This window comes from Zonotrichia leucophrys, chromosome 28 (assembly GCF_028769735.1).
Source record: "Zonotrichia leucophrys gambelii isolate GWCS_2022_RI chromosome 28, RI_Zleu_2.0, whole genome shotgun sequence".
Taxonomy (NCBI): domain Eukaryota; kingdom Metazoa; phylum Chordata; class Aves; order Passeriformes; family Passerellidae; genus Zonotrichia; species Zonotrichia leucophrys.
The window spans coordinates 5,959,096-5,978,368 of NC_088197.1; the positions used below are offsets into that span (position 1 = coordinate 5,959,096).

The 19,273-nt window shown below is 52.8% G+C and overlaps 1 protein-coding gene across 1 annotated transcript; it reads left to right on the forward strand.

Annotated features, from left to right (window-relative positions):
* Window positions 1–161: 161 nt before the first annotated feature.
* MAU2 (MAU2 sister chromatid cohesion factor) lies at window positions 162–15,190 on the forward strand. Its single transcript, XM_064734317.1, has 19 exons — window positions 162–581; window positions 854–871; window positions 1,084–1,149; window positions 1,427–1,522; window positions 2,502–2,596; window positions 3,132–3,159; window positions 3,612–3,767; window positions 4,887–5,033; window positions 5,777–5,867; window positions 6,114–6,217; window positions 7,005–7,082; window positions 7,685–7,750; window positions 7,985–8,068; window positions 9,357–9,406; window positions 9,588–9,665; window positions 10,338–10,449; window positions 11,434–11,524; window positions 12,361–12,488; window positions 13,094–15,190. Exons 1-19 carry the CDS (start codon window positions 162–164, stop codon window positions 13,166–13,168), a joined length of 1,983 nt encoding a protein of 660 aa, XP_064590387.1. The 3' UTR covers window positions 13,169–15,190.
* The last annotated feature ends 4,083 nt before the right edge of the window (window positions 15,191–19,273 follow it).

The window sequence follows — 19,273 nt, forward strand, 5'->3', positions numbered from 1 at the left end:
TCTGGCGGCTCTGCCGTTACGGTCATTCCCCGGTTCGCCCCGCATCCGATCGGTGCGAAAGGGCTGACTACAACTCCCACCTCCTCTCCGCGCCTGGGGCGCTCGGACTCCAAGTCCCGTCGTGCCCCGCGCCTCGCGGCGGTGTTGTCGGCGGCCCCAAGATGGCGGCGGTGGCGGCGGGCGCGGCGGCCCCTCAGCAGCCGCCGCCGCCTCAGCAGCCGCCGCAGCCGGCGGGAGGCGGCGGGAGCGGTTCCGGGGAGGCGGCGGGAGCCGCGGGTGGTGCCGGAGGCGGCGGCGGAGGTGCCGGAGGCGGCGGCGGCGCAGCCGGGCCTGCGCCGGGCTCGGGGTCGGGCGGCGGCGCGGCCGCGGGCGAGTCGTGGTACCTGGCGCTGCTGGGCCTGGCCGAGCATTTCCGCACGTCCAGCCCGCCTAAGGTGCGGCTGTGCGTGCACTGCCTGCAGGCCGTGCTGCCCCGCAAGCCCCCGGCCCGCATGGAGGCCCGCACGCACCTCCAGCTCGGCTCCGTCCTCTACCACCACACCCGCAACGGCGACCAGGCCCGCGGGCACCTGGAGAAGGCGGTGAGCGGGGCTGGGATGGCCACGGGGGGCACGGGAAGGGCGGAGCGGGGTGTGCCGCTGCATGGAGAAAGGGTTGGGGGTGGTGGGGACGCGGATCTGGGCACTTGGATAAGATAAAGAGTAGCGGGAGGGGCGGCCGAGGGGTGCTGGCAGCTGGAAAAGATGGGGAGCAGGGCAGGGGGCGGTGGGAGGCTCCTGGCGTGGAGGGGGCCGGTGTCAGGGCGGTTCTGGTGGGTGTTGGTGCCAGCCTAACCCGCTGTGTTCTCTTGCAGTGGCTGATATCCCAGCAGGTATCCTTTTCCCGGGATCCAGGAAGGGCTCCCAGCTCCAAACAGCTCCAAGGAAACTCCCAAAACACCTCAAGGGCCTGGGGTGGGGGCATGGAATGGGCGTTTTGGGTTGGAAAGAACCTTAAATCTCATCCCTGTTTTCCTGAGGGGTTTTGGAGGCTTTGCTGCTGTTTCCCACCCAGACTTTGTGGTTCCCTTAACCCTGGTGCCAGATCCCCCAGTTTGAAGATGTGAAGTTTGAGGCAGCCAGTTTGCTGTCAGAGCTCTACTGCCAGGAGGTGAGAAAAACCCCCCAAAACCCCTCTGTGCCCCTCGCATCTGGGTTTCTCCAGTCCTCCCAAATCCCAGATTTTTCCAATCCTATCCAACCCTACCTTGGACATTCCAAGGCCGCAGCCGCCCCGCACTTTCCCCATTTGATTTTTGTTGCTTCCAGCACTGTGATCCCTCTCTGCCAGCCCTCCCTGGAGGTTCAGCGTGGTTTTGCAGGGAATCCCAGGGCTGTGGGCTCCCAGGGTCCAGGTTTGTTGGTGACGGGGGGTGTCTGTGTTGCAGAATTCCGTGGACACGGCCAAGCCCCTGCTGCGCAAAGCCATCCAGATCTCCCAGCAGACTCCCTACTGGCACTGCAGGCTGCTCTTCCAGCTGGCTGTGAGTCCTTGGAGCAGCAATTCCTTGGGGAAAAATCCTGCAAAAATCCTGCATCCCCATTCAAAACAGCCTGGAAACCTTGCGTTCAGTTATTCCCTAAAAAATTGCTGTCAATGGGTGGATTTTATCCCTTTATACCCTAAAAATTTGTCATTAGTGGGGAGGGAAAAGGCAAATCCAGGGTGGGAATTGGTGTTGGATTGGATCAAGGAATCAGCCAGGATCACTGTGTGGGGATTAGGGACCTGGAATTCCAAGGATGGTGGGAAAAAATAATTTTGGGGTTTATCCTGCTGGGCTTGGAAGTGTTGATTGTTTTATGTTTAATGTGGGATGGGAGAAGGAGGGAAAGGAGCAAGGAAAAGAATCCAAGGAAAATTTTTGTTCCTGCTCTGGAATATGCTCCAGAATATTTATAAATTAAAAATATTAATGAGAATAGTGACACACTGAAGTGTAGTTATGGAAAAAGAATGTTCGTTTCCTATTGATTAAGAAATATTTAGTCTCCCAGAAATTGAGGAATATGTAGTTTTCCAGGAGTTCATCTTGAGGATTCTGAAGCTTTTCCTCTCCCTGGAGCTTCCCATTTTTCCCTGATTTCCCATTTCCTTGGAGCCTCTTCTGAATTCCCACCTGGGTTTGGGAAAGGGATCAAATTTGGGAGCCTGGGGGCTCCTCTTGCTGGGAAAGCCCTTGCTCCAGTGTGACAATCCCTGGAATCAGATCAGCACTGGATTTTCACCCTTTGCAGGATCTATCTCCAATTTCTAACCAATTCCTCGTTAATTACGATTTGAAGATAAAATATCCTTCTGGGCCCAAACAAATCCTTGGAAACTCCCAGATTTCTTTGGAAAGCGGGTCTAAAACCCCTTTAAGGAGCAGGAATTTGTAAATCCAGGGATAACGGTGTTTCTTTGGGAATCGTGAAGCAAATCCTGGATTCTCACGGCATTTTTTTATTCCCATTTTTCAGCAACTGCACACGCTGGAGAAGGATTTGGTGTCGGCCTGCGACCTGCTGGGCGTGGGGGCGGAGTACGCGCGCGTGGTGGGCTCCGAGTACACCAGGTGACAGCGCTGCCCGAATTCCTGGGGCTTCATCCCTGGATTCCTGGGATTCCCTGCCCGGATTCCCTGGGGTTTCATCCCTGGATTCCTGGGATTCCCTGCCTGGATTCCATGGGATTTCATCCCTGGATTCCATGGGATATCCTGCCTGAATTCCCTGGGATTTCATCCCTGATTTCCCTGGGATTCCCTGCCTGGATTCCATGGGATTCCCTCCCTGAATTCCCTTGGATTCCCTGCCTCAATTCCCTGGGATTCCCTGCCTGGATTCCATGGGGTTTCATCCCTGGATTCCATGGGATATCCTGCCTGAATTCCCTGGGATTCCCTCCCTGAATTCCCTGGGATTCCCTCCCTGAATTCCCTGGGATTCCTGCCTGAATTCCCTGGGATCTCCCTGCCTGAATTCCCTTAAACCTCTTCTTCCCCGTTTTTAGAGGTAGAAAAAGGCGGATATTTTTTTTTTCCTGGTGTTTTTCTCTTTGTGGATGGAGTAATTTCTTTTGGAATTTAACTTTATTTTCTTTCACTCCAGAGCCCTCTTTCTGCTCAGCAAGGGGATGGTGAGTTGGAACTCTTTAAAATAAATTATTTCCTGTTTAATTGTAAATTCCACAGGATTTTTTTTTATTTGTTGGGGGGAGGGATAAGCAGGATTCTTGAGGATAAATCCAGCTTTTTCCCCTATTTTTTTTTCTGGGAAAAAGAAAAGGATTGTTGTAAATTTTCGGCAGAGCTTTTGTAATGAGGGATGGAAAAGCTGTGGGGTGAAAGGGCTGTGGGAATCAGGTGAATATTCTGATCCTAATCCCTGGAATTGGGGAATCCATGGAATTGTGGAATCCATGGAATTGTTTGGCTTGGGGGAGCCAGGGACACCTTCAGCCATCCCAGGCAGCTCCAGCCTGGCTTTGGGCACTGCCAGGCTTGAAGCAGCCCCGTTTTCCTTGGGGAGTTGTCACTCCCTGAGGGTTTATCCTGACAAGTTTTCCTGGTTTTCCCTCGGGAATTGCAGCTGCTGCTGATGGAGAGGAAGCTGCAGGAGGTTCACCCGCTGCTGACGCTGTGCGGGCAGATCGTGGAGAACTGGCAGGGCAACCCCATCCAGAAGGAATCCCTCAGGGTCTTCTTCCTGGTCCTGCAGGTCACACATTACCTGGATGCCGGCCAGGTACGTGCCACGCTCCAGCTGGGAGTTTGGGATGGGATATTCCGTAAAAAATCAGCCCTGGGGGGATTTTTGGGTTTATTGTAATGGCAGCAAACTCCTGTTGGCGTTGTTGCCAAATTAAATGGAGAGTGAGGAAATCACATTAATTTGGAGATGTTGTCCGTGAGATATTTTTGTATCCATGGCGGTCTCTGTTGCTTCCCTGGAGTGTTGGAGGGAATAAAGGAATTTTTGGGGGATTTTGGGAATATTTTGAGCATCCCTTGGTGCCGTTCACCTCTGTGAAGCACTGGGGGTCGTCCATCCTAAACCAGCGCCCTGAAATTGGGAATTGGCGCTGCTGGGAGGTTTCCCCTCTGTCCCCAGCACTCCAATCCATCCTAAACCAGCGCCCTGGATGTGGGAATTGGCGCTGCTGGGAGGTTTCCCCTCTGCCCGAGCACTCCAATCCATCCTAAACCAATGCCCTGGATGTGGGAATTGGTGCTGCTGGGAGGTTTCCTCTGTCCCCAGCACTCCAATCCATCCTAAACCAGTGCCCTGAATGTGGGAATTGGTGCTGCTGGGAGGTTTCCCTCCCTGAGCACTCCAATCCATCCTAAACCAGCCTGGATGTGGGAATTGGCACTGCTGGGAGGTTCCCCCTCCCCAGCACTCCAATCCATCCTAAACCCACCTGGATGTGGGAATTGGCGCTGCCGGGAGGTTTCCCCTCTCCACGAGTACTCCAGTCACTCCTAAACCAGCCTGGATGTGGGAATTGGCGCTGCTGGGAGGTTTCCCTCCCTGAGCACTCCAATCCATCCTAAACCAGCCTGGATGTGGGAATTGGTGCTGCTGGGAGGTTTCCCCTCTGTCCCCAGCACTCCAATCCATCCTAAACCAGCCTGGATGTGGGAATTGGCGCTGCTGGGAGGTTTCCTCTGTCCCCAGCACTCCAATCCATCCTAAACCAGCCTGGATGTGGGAATTGGCGCTGCTGGGAGGTTTCCCTGGCAGTGGGTGTGAGGGGTGAGGGGTGGGCGCTCCCTGGGCACCGTGCCCATCCCCAGCGCCCCGGCAGTGGGTGTGAGGGGTGAGGGGTGGGCGCTCCCTGGGCACCGTGCCCATCCCCGGCAGGTGAAGAGCGTGAAGCCGTGCCTGAAGCAGCTGCAGCAGTGCATCCAGACCATCTCCACCCTGCACGACGACGAGATCCTGCCCAGCAACCCCGCTGACCTCTTCCACTGGCTGCCCAAGGAGCACATGTGTGTGCTGGTCTACCTGGTGAGAGCTCCTCGTTAATTAGTGAGGGCTAACGAGGGCTGTGGAGCCGGCAGGGATGGGCTTTGTGGCTGCCTTGGGCTGATTTCCCTCAGCGACCCTGGGGTGATGCTGAGGGGGCTGCTCAGCGTGTGAGGAGATTGTAGGCTGGAAGTGGGAATTAATTAATTAATTATTAAATTATTTATTAATTAGTACCCGACTCAAATGCAAATGGAGTTATTTGTACAAATCAGAGCCACTTTGGCTTAATTTCATCAACTCTTTGTGCTTTTTTTCCCCTCAATGTCCGTGGGGTGATGCTGAGGGGGCTGCTCTGTGTGTGTGGAGATTCCAGCCTGGAAATGGGAATTAATTAATAAATAATTAATTACCTGATAAATCCATACCCCAGTCAAGTAAAAATGGAGGTATTTGTACAAATCAGGCTGCTTTGGCTTAATTTTACCAACATGAGGAATGTTGGACTTGGAATTGCTGAAGGATTTTGTTCCATTTCTTGGAGATTATTCCAGTCCTTGGTAAAAAATCTGGGATTTGAGGAATTCTGTGAATTCCCAGCCCTTCCCTCTCTGCACAGACAAATCTTGGGAGTCACGGAATAGCTGGGGTGGGAAGGAGCTTTAAAATGATCCATTCCCACCTCTCAGTCTCACCTCCCACTGTCCTGGGGTGCTCCAGGACTTTTCCAGGGATTTCTGCTGTGGGAATTGCTGAGGGATAATCCTTGCTGTGCTCCCCTGCAGGTGACCGTGATGCATTCCATGCAGGCAGGCTACCTGGAGAAGGCTCAGAAGTACACGGACAAAGCCCTCATGCAGCTGGAGAAGCTCAAAAGTAAGGAGAAAGGGCTTGGAATTCAGCTGGAAAATCCTGGAAAATCCCGTTATTTATTCCTCATTTAAACCCATCCCACAGCCCTGCTGAGCTGTTGGCTCAGCCTAAAACTAAACCTAAACCCCTGATTTTAAGGCTGGGTGGTGGCTTTGGAGTACAAAAATCAACTTTTTGGGGTTTTTTTTTTGGGTGGGATTTGAATAATTCCACAAATGCCTGATGGAATTGCTCCTGCTCCCTTGGCAGTGCTGGACTGCAGCCCCATCCTGTCCTCATTCCAAGTGATTCTGCTGGAACACATCATCATGTGCAGGCTGGTCACGGGACACAAAGCCACAGCCCTGCAGGAGGTACGTGGGAATTCCAGCATTCCCTGCCTGGGAGAGCTCCCAGAAAATGGGAATATTCTGCAGGAAAAGCCTCTGAACCGTGGGAATTCCTGCTGGGTTATTCGTGGGTGCAGCCAGCCTTGGTGGGGCTCAGGACCCGGGAAATGGGGGATTGGCTCCTCTTAAACGTTCATTTAAGGGCACTCTGGAATTGATCTTGGGATAATCAATAACTGGTTGGATTGGCACCTTCCTGGTGGCAGTTCCAGGCTGATTCCAGTGGGTTTTTCCCATTCCATCAATTCCAGAGTGGCTCCTTGTCCAGGAGTTTCCCAGTTTTTCACATTCCTGCTTTTCCTCCTCTTTCCTGGCTCGTTTGGGTTGTTCCAGAGGAAACTGCACTTTTTTTCTTTCTCATTTTTTCCAATAATTTTAAAATCCTGGGAATCCATCCTGGGCCTGGATCATCCAATCCCTGCTGTCAGCTTTACTGGGAACACTGTGCTGGGAATGGGGAGGGATTGAGTCTCCTGAAATCATCCCAATCCCAGATTTTGGGAGGTTTTATCCCACCTTTCCTGGAAAAGCTGAAGGGATCCGTGGCTGTGAATCCCGGGGGGCGGAGGAGAGCATTCCAGAGGAAATCTGGATGTGAGGAAATCCCTTTTCCTGTGCTGGAACATCCCCTTCTGTCCAGGACTGGAGATCCGGGATGGGATCCCTGCGTCCGTGCGGGGAGCGAGGGGCGGGATTGGAGCAGGAAACTGAGGGAAAAGGCTCAAAAACGGGGATTTGTGTTCCTGCCCAGATCTCCCAGGTGTGCCAGCTGTGCCAGCAGTCGCCCAGGCTCTTCTCCAACCACGCTGCCCAGCTGCACACGCTCCTGGTGAGTTTGGGGTGAAACCTGGGATTCTGCATCCCATCCGGAATTCCGGAGGGGAGATTCCCTGGGAACTGCAGGGCTGCACCATCCCCACCTTTGGGAAGGAAACCCTTTGGGAACAGAGCTCCAGCATGGCGTGGGCGGGCAGGGGCACTGCCTGCTGCCCCAGACTGCTCCAGCAATTCCTGGAGAGAAAAATCCCACTTTTCTGTGAGAAAATTCCTGGGATTTGGCTTTTCCTGGGTGTTTTGGACATCCAGCAGTTTCTTCATGAAGGGAGGGGGAATTGGGGAGGAATCAGCTGGAAAAGGGGAAATCCAGGGATTTCAGCTGTGCCCACAGGAAATGGCTTTGTGTGGGAATTGTAGAAGGCAAAAGGTTTTTGTAGGGAATACTGAATTTTCCACAATTTTAATAACGATTTTTAAGCTAAATTAAGCTTTTTTTCCCCATGAAAAAATTATTTTAAAGGACATTTTGGGGAAATTCCTTGTTTTCCCCACACCTGAGACTCGTTGCTCCCTTTTTCCTGCTGTTATCCCAAAATTTCCATGGATTTGGGAATGTTTTGGGCTGCATTCCCAAAATTATCCTTTCTTTTCCAGGGTCTGTACTGCATCTCTGTCAACTGCATGGATAATGCAGAAGCACAATTCACTACAGCACTGAGGGTGAGATTTTATTCCCAAATTTTCTTCTGGAAACTTAAGGATGGCAATTTGAATTTGGAAGGGAAACCTTCCTTAATTCCATTATTCATTAATGATTTCCCTTGGATTGGGGAGGGCGATTTTTAACATTTAAAATATCAACGTGTGATTTTTTTTTTAAGCCAGGATTTTTTTAATGGGAACGAACAAATCGTGAGGAAAAGTTGAAATATTTGTGAATCCTCTCCTTTCCAGCTCACAACCCACCAGGAGCTGTGGGCGTTCATTGTCACCAACCTGGCCAGCGTCTACATCCGCGAGGGCAATCGGCACCAGGAGGTCAGCTGGGCTCCTAATCCTGCTTTTCTGGGGAGAAACCCTGGGATTTGCCTTTTTCCGGGGGTTTTTGCCATCAGGGCCTTGCTGGCAGAATCTCATTCATGAGGCGAGTGAGAAATCCCAGTTTTCTGTGGAGAAACCCTGGGATTTGCCTTTTTCCGGGGGTTTTTGCCATCAGGGCCTTGCTGGCAGAATCTCATTCATGAGTGGATTAGGAAATCCCAACTTTCTGTGGAGAAAAATCCTGAAATTCTGCTTTTCCAGGGCATTTTTTCTGTCAGGGCCTTGCTGGCAGAATCTCATTCATGAGGGGATTGGGAAATCCCAGTTTTCTGTGGAGAAATCCCTGGGATTTGCCTTTTTCTGGGGGTTTTTGCCATCAGGGCCTTGCTGGCAGAATCTCATTCATAAGGGGATTGGGAAATCCCAGTTTTCTGTGGAGAAATCCCTGGGATTTGCCTTTTTCCGGGGGTTTTTGCAGGCAGAATCTCATTCATGAGGCGAGTGAGAAATCCCAGTTTTCTGTGGAGAAAATCCCTGGGATTTGCCTTTTTCTGGGTGTTTTTGCCATCAGGGCCTTGCTGGCAGAATCTCATTCACCAGGGATTGAGAAATCCCAACTTTCTGGGGAGAAATCCCTGGGATTTGCCTTTTTCTGGGTGTTTTTGCAGGCAGAATCTCATTCATGAGGCGAGTGAGAAATCCCAGTTTTCTGTGGAGAAAACCCTGGGATTTGCCTTTTTCTGGGTGTTTTTGCAGGCAGAATCTCATTCATGAGGCGAGTGAGAAATCCCAGTTTTCTGTGGAGAAAATTCCTGAAATTCTGCTTTTCCAGGGCATTTTTTCTGTCAGGGCCTTGCTGGCAGAATCTCATTCACTAGGGATTGAGAAATCCCAGTTTTCTGTGGAGAAAATCCCTGGGATTTGCCTTTTTCTGGGTGTTTTTGCCATCTGGGCCTTGCTGGCCACAGCTCCTTCATGGGGGGAGCAAAAAATACCCTTAAAGTTTGTGAATTCTTCAGTAAAATTCTGGTTCTCATTAATCAAATCCGATACAAAATTCACTATCAGATCCACCAGCTCCAAGTTTTCAGTGGTAATACAATTATCCAGGAAATGCTGTGGAATTGGAGGAGATTTGGGATAAAACTTGGATTTTTGGGATCAAAACAAGCCTAAAATTCCCAATATTGGGATAAACGTGGGCCGGTTTGGGTGGAATTTCACTGTTTTGGTGTTGATTTTTCCTTGGAAAATCGATTTTTCCTTTTCCTCTCCCACTTTGCAGCTCTACAGTTTATTGGAAAGGATAAATCCCGACCACAACTTCCCAGTGAGGTGAGAATTCCCACAAATCCCAACGTTCCGGGCTGGGAATGGCGGATTTGCAGCAGGATTTTCAACAGATTAGGGGAAAAAATCCAACTTAATTCTAAGGGGAAACTCGGGAGGGTTTCGGGGTGGAATTCCTGGGAATTTGGGTGGGATGCTGAGGCATCCATGGTTTTTATTCCCATAGTTCCCACTGTCTGCGGGCTGCAGCGTTCTACATCCGAGGGCTCTTCTCCTTTTTCCAGGGAAGATACAACGAGGCCAAGTGAGTCCAGGCCCTGGGAAAATGTGGGAAAATGTGGGAAAATGTGGGAAAAGTGACCCTGGCTTTTTTGGGATGGGAGTGGGAATGCCCAGGCTTTGTGTCCATCCCATTCCCATGGATTTCTCCTGGATTGGCTGGGGAGGAAGAGCAGGGATGTGGTGGGGGTTGAGCTCTTGCCTTGGGAATCCTTGGGAATCATTCCCTGCAATCCTGGGAATCCTTGAGAATCTGGGGCTTTTATTCCTTGGAATCCCTGGGAGTTTTGGGCATTTTATTCCCTTCAATTCCAGGGAATCCTTGGGATCTCATTCCCTGCAATCCCAAAGAATCCTTGGGAATTTTGGGACCCTTATTCCCTGGAATTTTGGGACTGTTATTCCCTGGAATCCTTGGGAATTTTGGGATTTTATTCCCTGGAATCTTGGGACTGTTATTCCCTGGAATCCTCGGGAATTTTGGGATTTTAATCCCAGGGAACCCCTGGCAATCTCGTTCCTCTCATTCCCTTCCATCCCAGGGATCTGCACCTTCCAAGGGCCCAATCCAAGGGCAAACCCAGGAATTCCCTTTCTCTCCGAGCCCCTCCATCCCTGCAGGGTCGCCCCAGGCTGCTCGGGGGGGGCTCCAGTCCCGTTTTTCCCATTTTCCCCGTTTTTCCCGTGGTTTTTGCAGGCGCTTTTTGCGGGAGACGCTGAAGATGTCGAACGCCGAGGACCTGAACCGGCTGACGGCGTGCTCGCTGGTGCTGCTGGGCCACATCTTCTACGTGCTGGGCAACCACAGGGTGGGCATTCCCAGGGGAACCCCAAAAACCCCCGAGGAAATCGGGATGGGGTGGGAAAATGGGGTTTTTAAAGGGTTTTGAAATTGGCATTTCCAGGACAAATCCCCCAAAAAATCCTGACTGAAATCGGGGAATCCGTGGGAATCCATTGCCCTGCAATCCCAAGGAATCTTTAGGAATCTTGGGGTTTTATTCCTTTCAGTCCCAGCCAATCCTTGGGATCTGATTCCTTTCCACCACAGGGAATCCTTGGGAATTTTGGGATTTTATTCCCTTCCACACCACAGATTCCTTGGGAATTCTGGGATTTTATTCCCTTCCACACCACAGATTCCTTGGGAATTTTGGGATTTTATTTCCTTCCACACCACAGATTCCTTGGGAATTTTGGGATTTTATTCCTTTCCACACCACAGATTCCTTGGAATTTGGGATTTTATTCCCTTCCACACCACAGATTCCTTGGGAATTTTGGGATTTTATTCCCTTCCACACCACAGATTCCTTGGGAATTTTGGGATTTTATTCCCTTCCACGCCACAGATTCCTTGGGAATTTTATTCCCTTCCACGCCACAGATTCCTTGGGAATTTTGGGATTTTATTCCCTTCCACGCCACAGATTCCTTGGGAATTTTATTCCCTTCCACACCACAGATTCCTTGGGAATTCTGGGATTTTATTCCCTTCCACACCACAGATTCCTTGGGAATTCTGGGATTTTATTGCCTTCTACACCACAGATTCCTTGGGAATTTTGGGATTTTATTCCCTTCCACACCACAGATTCCTTGGGAATTTTGGGATTTTATTCTCTTCCATCCCAAGCAATCCTTGGGAATCTTGAGCATTTTTCCTGCCTTCCCTCCAAAAAATCCAATTTCCCACCGGGAACTTTCCATCTTTTCCGCTCAATCCGTGCTGGAAAGCGCAGGAAATATTCCCAAAATCCCAATTTTCCCCTTTCCCTTCCCGATTTTCCTAGGAAAGCAACAACATGGTGGTGCCAGCCATGCAGCTGGCCAGCAAGATCCCAGACATGTCCGTGCAGCTCTGGTCCTCTGCCCTGCTCCGGGGTAAATCCGGGATGAACCCGGGATAAATCCGGGATAAATCCGGGATAAATCTGGGATAAATCTGGGATGAATCTGGGATAAATCTGGGATAAATCCGGGATCTGGGAACTGGGAAACGGCCTGGGCAGGGTGGGGATCATCCCAAGGGTTTGGGGAATGGGAATGGGAATGGGAATGGGCAGCTCCAGGAGCTGATCCCAGAGGGGGAAGGGGCTCCAGGAGAGCTGGAGAGGGTTTGGGATTTGGGATTTGGGATGGGACACGGGGAATGGATTTGGGGTGGGAATGGGGATTTTGGGAAGGAATTCTTGCCAGGAGGGTGGGGAGGGAATTCCTTTGGAAAAGGGAAAGATTCAGGATCTCTGTGGAACTTTTGGGGCAGATTTTGCCTCAAGTTGAGGCAATTTCGGCATTTTACTCCATGCAATCCTAAGGAATTCTTGGGAATTTGGGGACTTTATTCCCTGCAATCCCAGGGAATCCTTGGGATTTTGGTGCAGACCCCAAACCCAGGGAGGATTTTTGGGATGAGGGGAGCTCAGAGGATGAATCCCAGGATGTTTTATGGGATGAGGGGGGCTCAGAGGCGGGAATGGGGCGAATCCCAGGATGTTTTATGGGATTTGGGGAGCTCAGAGGCGGGAATGGGGCGAATCCCAGGATGGTTTTTGGGATTTGGGGAGCTCAGAGATGGGAATGGGGCGAATCCCAGGATGTTTTATGGGATTTGGGGAGCTCAGAGGCGGGAATGGGGCGAATCCCAGGATGTTTTATGGGATTTGGGGAGCTCAGAGATGGGAATGGGGCGAATCCCAGGATTTCTCTGCCCTTCCCAGACCTGAACAAGGCGTGTGGCAATGCCATGGATGCCCACGAGGCCGCCCAGATGCACCAGAACTTCTCCCAGCAGCTGCTCCAGGACCACATCGAGGCCTGCAGCCTCCCCGAGCACAACCTGATCACGGTCAGAGCCCGGCAGTTCCCAAAATCCCCAAAATTCCCACTTTGCCCCTGGCAAAAAGGACCCTTGAGGTCATTTTTGTACTTTTTAAAATGTTTTTTTTTGGTGCTGTTGTGTCCAAAGTTGGGATTTTCCTCCCTCTGGATCATCCAAATCCCTCCCCAGTCCTTGGAATCCTGCAGTTTGCATTCCCAGAAAGAAATCCCTCAAAAATATCCCAAAGGAAATCAGGAGAAGGGTGGGAATAATGGGATTTTGGAAGGGTTCTTTAGTGCTGTCGCATCAGAAATTGAGATTTTCTTCCCTCTGGATCACCCAAATCACTCCCAGTGGGATTTTGGCTTTGAAATCCCAAATAAACCCTGGAAAACCAAATCCCAGCAGGGTTCCCTGGTGGAATTTGGGATTCCCTTGGGAATTCCGTGATCCTGAGGGAATTTTTCCCATTTTTCCTGGGATTTTGGCTTTGAAATCCCAAATAAACCCCTGGAAAAGCAAATCCCAGCGGGATGTGGGGTCGGAATTTGGGATCCCCGGGGAATTCTGTGATGCTGAGGGAATTTCCCGGGAGTTTTTCCCGGGATTCTGATCCCGTTTTCCCCTTGCAGTGGACGGATGGACCCCCCCCAGTCCAGTTCCAGGCCCAGAACGGCCCCACCACCAGCCTGGCCAGCCTGCTGTGAACTCCAGCAAAACTCCAGGAAAATCCCTGGAAAAACTCCAGGAAAACTCCAGGATATCCACCAACAGCATCCCGTGATGGGGGGGAAAAAAAAAGCGTCAAAAACTTGGGGAAAAGAAACAAAAAAAATCCATGGAAAAGCTTCCGAATTCCCTCTGGTAGTGAGAAAACCCCAGGAATTTTCCAGGGATTCCCAGAGCCTCCGGAGCTGCTTTTCCAGGTGGGAATGCCCAGGTGAATGCCAAGGTTGGATCCTGCTGGGAATCCTCGGGGATAGGGGGTGAGGAAATCATGGATTGGATTCCCAGCTGGAATTCCCCCAGGGGAAATTCCCATTTTTTTGGGAAGGAGGAATTCCAGGGTTTCCTGGGACGTCCCTCCCGCAGCCACAGCTCTCCCCACTGTTGGGATTGGGGAAAATCCGGAGTTTTCCTGCTGATCCCAGATTTTTCCAGGCTGAAGGCACCACCTGTGCCTTAAGGATTCCCAAATCCTGGGAATAAATCCCAGTCCAGAGGTTTGGGATGGAATTCCAGCCTTGCCCTCGGCACACAATTCCCTTTTCCAGGTTCAGTTCCCTGGTTTTAGCCCAGTTTAGTTTGGATTTCCCAGAAATCTGGGAATGCTGAATCCCAGAAAAAAGCTGGAAGTTTTTCCAGGCTCCCAGCAGTGCCGGGGCTGGAACTGAGTTGTTTTTCCCAGTTGGAATTTCTCCAGATTTCTGGGAAAGGGGGATGGAAAAGAACTCTGGAATTCTTGGAGAGAGGAAAGCCAAAGCCCTGGAACTGCCAGAGATTTTTGGGAATTTTTAATCCCACCTGGATGAGAAGGAACCTTAAAATTCCCTTAAAGTCCCTTTAAAATCCCTTCATTCCCATCATCTTTCTTTCCCAAATCCCATCTTTTTCCAGAGCAAGGAATTTTTTCCACTCAAATTCCTCAATTTTTCCCTCTGGAATTCATTGCAGGGATGAGGTTTTTTTGGTCCCATTCCCAAAAAATTTGCATTTTCCAGGGTTTTTATTTCTACGGAAATCCTGGTTTTGGGGATTGAGGATTGAGAGTTTTTATTCTGGATTTTTGTGAGGATTAAGGAAAATCCTTGGTGCCATTGGAACTCAAAAAACAGGGAAAAAAAAATCCCAAAAAATTCCCAAATCCAGGGATTTTCCAGCCTGAATCCAGGGCTGGGAATTCCCATGGGAAATTCCAGAGGCTCCCAGGGTTTTTTTGGGATATTTGGGATCCCACTGAGACAGAACCATGCCAGGAATTTTGGGATCTGGGGATTTTCATCAGGAACTGGGGGAGTTTTCCCAGTTTTTGATTTTTCTGGGAAGCACATTCCCAGTTTTTATTTCCTCCGGGGTGCAACAATTCCTTGGAATCTTTTTCCTTGGAATTTCCCTGGCTTGGGAAATTCCCAAATCCCAGCCAGGAAATCCAAATTTTCATTTCTAACTCCGTAACGTTCCAGAATATTCTGGAATTTCAGGCCCAGCTTGGAATTTTGGGCTCAGATTCCCAAATTTTGGGCTGGAAAAGCCTCGGGATGATCCCAATCCCAGGGCAGGGACACTTCCACTATTCCAGGCTGCTCCCGCCTGCATTTGAGCACTTCCAGGGCGGCCAAATCCCAAAAACTTTGGGAAAAACCCGGAAAAAAAATGGGGAAAAATTGGGGAAAATCCCAATTCCGGAGAGCTGTGGTTGGGGCTGAGCTTTGGGAATTCCCCAGGTGGGAAAAGAGCCTTTCCCACCCCCCGGAGACGCCGAGGAAGGAGCAGAATTCCCCAAAATTCCCAATTTTCCGCCTCCAATCTCCCGTGAAAATCCATCAAAATCGGTGAAACAGCCGGAAAATCCCTTGGGAATTCTGGGGGGGGGTTGGGGTGGGAGCTCTGAGCTGATCCCAGCTCCCGAGGGCTCCTCCTGCCGCCGGAATTCCCAAATCCCCAAATTCCCGGCGGAAATTCCAATGTACAGAGCTTTTTACCATTGTATATTAAATTATTTAATAGCTTTTCGTGGCAGTTTTTCCTTTATTTTATTTTTTTTTTTAATGGAGCAGAGTTGGGAAGGAGGAGCTGAAATTCCTTGGAATTTTGGAGGGGAAGAGGAAAAAGGGAAACCAAAGCCGTGGGATTGAATCCCTGCGGGAACGATCCCAAATCCATGTGGGAATGATCCCAAATCCCAATGGGATTGATCCAAAATCCCAATGGGAATGATCCCAAATCCCAATGGGAATGGTCCCAAGGGTTAAATCCCAAATCCCACCAGGAATGATCCCAGATCCCTGCGGGAATGATTCTAAATCCCAATGGGAATGAGCCCACCCTACTGGGACTGATCCCAGATCCCACCAGGAATGGTCCCAAGGGTTCGAGCCCAATGGGAACGACCCCAAATCCCAGATTAAACCCGTGCAGGAATGATCCCAAATCCCATCAGGAATGACCTCAGATCCCACCAGCAATGTTCCAATATTCCATCTAGAACGATCCCAGATCCCACCAGGAACGATCCCAGGGTTAAATCCCACCGGCAATGATCCCGGTGGGAACGACCGCAGATCGCACCGGGCCTGATCCCGCCGGAGCAGCCGGACCGGACCGGACCGTGCCGCTCTGACCCAGATCAGCCCCGGAGTCACCGAGCGGGGCCGGCCCCTCCTCATCCCCGCCGCGAGTCCCGGCCCTCAGCCGGCCCGGCCGCCACCCCGCCCTCCCTCCCGCAGAACCGGCTCCGCCGGCCGCGGGGCCTCCCCCGCTTCCTGCCGCCGGCCCCCCCTATCTGCGGCCCCAGCGCGGCCTGCGCGGGCGGATAAGGGCGGCGGGGCCGGCCCCTCCCCGCGCCGCCATCACCTCAGCCGGCCCCGGGAGGAGCCAGCGCGGCCCGGCCCCGGGGGAACGGCTGCGAGCCGCCGGGCCCGGCCCGCCGCACCGCCCCCTCCCCGCGGGCCGCGCTCTCATTGGCTGCTCTTGGGTGAACGCTGTCTCCTACTGGGTATTTCAGCTATCAATCAAATACAGACCACGCCCCTTTCCTCCCTCACAGCAGGGGCGCGGCGCGCACCACGGGGTCGCGCCGCTGATTGGTCAATATGCCCGTCAATCAAAAACAAACCGCGCCCTTTCCATCACCGCTCTACTACGAGGGCGGGGCTACTACCGACTCTTCGCGCCGATTGGCTGCAGGGCAGGCAACCCACCTTTCTATTTGCCGGCGCCGCTGTCAATCATTAGTTTAAAGATTAAAAAAACCCCACCCAACGCAGCGCCCCAGGCCTGGGCAGGGGGCGTGGCCGGGCGCGAGGGTGTCCCAAATCTGCCTGGCAACGGGGGGGGTCCCGCGGGGGGGGGGGCGCGAGGGGAGGGGGGCACAGGGGAGCGGAGGGGGGGAGAGGGGCGGGCACGGAGGGGGGAGGGGGGAGAGGGGCGGGAGGATGGGGGGGGACGGCGAGTGGGGGGGGGCGGGTCCCCCTGCGCGCGCAGCCCCCCCCGCCCCCCCCTCCTGTCAGTGGCCACCTGAGGGAGCCGCCTCCCCTCCCCCCACGGCCCCAGTCCGGGCCGGGCCCCGCTGAGGAGGAGGAGGAGGCGGCTCCGAGGGGGCTCCGGACAGTGAGTGACACCCGCGCCCCAGCGGCTCCCCCCGGGGGGACGGGGACCCGGGGACACCCCCTCACACACACCCCCTTCCCCCTGAGGGCGGCTCGGGACGGGGGGAGCGCCGGGCACGGAGATCCGGGGCGGTTTGTGAGGGGCACGGCCGTGAGGGGAGAAGGGAGCGGCCAAAAGGCGCCCGTGGCGAGGGGGGACCCCGTGAGGGACGCGGGGAGCCGGGCTGAGGCGGAGCGCCGGAGCGCCAGGGGGGTTCACGGGGGATGAAAGTGCGGCCGGGTGTGTGTGGGGGGGAGCGGGGGGTGTGGAGATAATAAAAAAAAAAAAAGCTTAAAAAAAAAAAAGGCAGAAAGAAAAGGTTGGTAAGTCCGAGGGGAGGGTGGGCACGGGTGAGGGGGTGCCAGGGAGGAGCGGGAGTGCATCCTGGGAGTTGCCCGATAGGCACAGCCACCAGAGCATGTCAGCAAAGGCGGATTATTGGTGCCAGAGCCTTGGGAAGGCGGGGGAGGGGAGTGGGGGAGGGGACGGGCCACCACCGGGGCCACCGGGGCCACCGGGCCACGGCCCGGGCAGCGCGGGCAGCCCCGAGGGAGCCCCCGGGCGTCCCCCGGTGCGCGACGGGCCCGCAGCCGCACTCCGGAAACACGGAGAAAGTTTTGGGCACGGGGCGGGGAAACGCGGGGAAATGAGCGGGGATGTGCGGGGAGAGGAGCGAGGATGAGCGGGGATGCGCGGGGAGAGGAAAGGGGAAAGGAGCGGGGATGTGCGGGGGATGCTGAGGGGTTTGGGGGAAACTGAGGGATTTGGCGAGCACTGAAGGATTTGGGGAGAACTGAGTGGTACGGGAAAAGTTGAGGGGTTTGGGGAAAAGTTGAAGGGTTGAAGGGAAAAACAGGGATGCAGGAAAAGGGATGAAGGGAAAAACAGGGATGCAGGAAAAGCTGAGGGGTTTGGGGGGAAAACAGGAGTGAGGAAATGCTGAGGGGCTTGGGGAGAACTGAGTGGTACAGGAAAAATTGAAGGGTTGAAAGGAAAAACGGATGCAGGAAAAGCTGAGAGATTTGGGGGGAAAACGGGTGAGAAAATGCTGAGGGGTTTGGAGAGAACTGAGTGGTACAGGAAAAGTTGAGGGGTTTGGGGAAAAGTTGAAATGTTGAAGGGAAAAAGAGGGATACAGGAAAAGGGATGAAGGGAAAAACAGGGATGCAGGAAAAGCTGAGGGGCTTGGGGGAAAAACAGGGGTGAGAAAATGCTGAGGGGCTTGGAGAGAACTGAGTGGTACAGGAAAAGTTGAGGGGTATGGGGAAAAGTTGAAATGTTGAAGGGAAAAAGAGGGATGCAGGAAAAGCTGAGGATTTGGGGAAAAGCTATGGGGTTTGGGGGAAATAGAGTGCTGCAGGAAAAGCTGAGGATTTTGGAGAAAGATGAGGGGTTTGAGGAGAACTGAGGGCTGCAGGAAAAGTTGAGGGGTTGAAGGGAAAAGCTGGGATGCAGGAAAAGCTGAGGCGTTTTGGGAGAACTGAGGGGCTGAAGGAAAGCTGAGGATCTGCTGGGAAATCCCAGGGGCTGCTGGAAAACTCGAGGCTCTGCGGCAAAATCTGAGGGCTTGGCCTAAAATTGGAGGGTTTGTCCCAAAATCTGAGGGGCTCAAGGGAGAGCTGGGGATGCACTGGAAAACCTCAGGGGTGGCAGGGAAACTCGGGGCTCTGCTGGAAAATCCTGGGGTTTTTTGGAAAACTCGAGCGATTTTCTATTGGAAAATCTGGGGTTTTGTCCCAAAATCTGAGGGTCTGTCCCAAAACTTGAGAGTCTATCAGAAAAGCTGGGGCTCTGCTTTAAAACCCGAGGGCAAAACCTGAGGGGCTGTCCCAAAATCCAGGGATTTGTGCCAAAACTCTGCAGGAATTCCTGAGGGTTTGCCCCAAATCCTGGAATTCTGCTGGAAAACCCCAGGCTCTGAGTGAATCCCGAGGATTTGTGGGGCAATCCAAGGATCTGCTGGAAAACTCTGGGATTCACTGGAAAACCTGAGGGTTGTCCCAAAGTGCCCAAATCCGGGGCTTTTCCCCAAAACCTGCTGGAAAAGCTGAGAGCCTGAGAAGATCTGGGGTCTGTGGTGGATCCCAGGGATCTGGGTGAAATCCAGGGATCCATCCCAAATCCTGGGATTCTGCAGCGGATCCCAAGGGTCCATCCCAAATCCTGGGATTCTGCAGTGGATCCCAAGGGTCCATCCCAAATCCCGGGATTCTGCAGTGGATCCCAACAGCTTTTCTGGGAATTCCAGCCCATTCCAGCCGGGAACTCCTGCCCAAACTCCCACCCAAATTCCCCTTTCTCAGCTTAAATCCATTCCCCGTGCCCTGGGATTCCCATCCCAAATCCCAGATCCATTCCCTGTGCCCTGGGATGTTTGGGGTGACATCCATGGAACTTTTCCAGCTTTGGGATGAAATTTTCCCAGTTTGGGGTGATTTTCCCAT

Excerpts from the sequence above, each read along its gene's own strand:
- MAU2 (XM_064734317.1), top strand. The coding sequence starts at position 162 with ATGGCGGCGGTGGCGGCGGGCGCGGCGGCCCCTCAGCAGCCGCCGCCG. Across the intron at positions 3,768-4,886 it reads ATTACCTGGATGCCGGCCAG|GTGAAGAGCGTGAAGCCGTG; the intron begins GTACGTGCCACG and ends CATCCCCGGCAG. Across the intron at positions 5,034-5,776 it reads TGTGTGTGCTGGTCTACCTG|GTGACCGTGATGCATTCCAT; the intron begins GTGAGAGCTCCT and ends GCTCCCCTGCAG.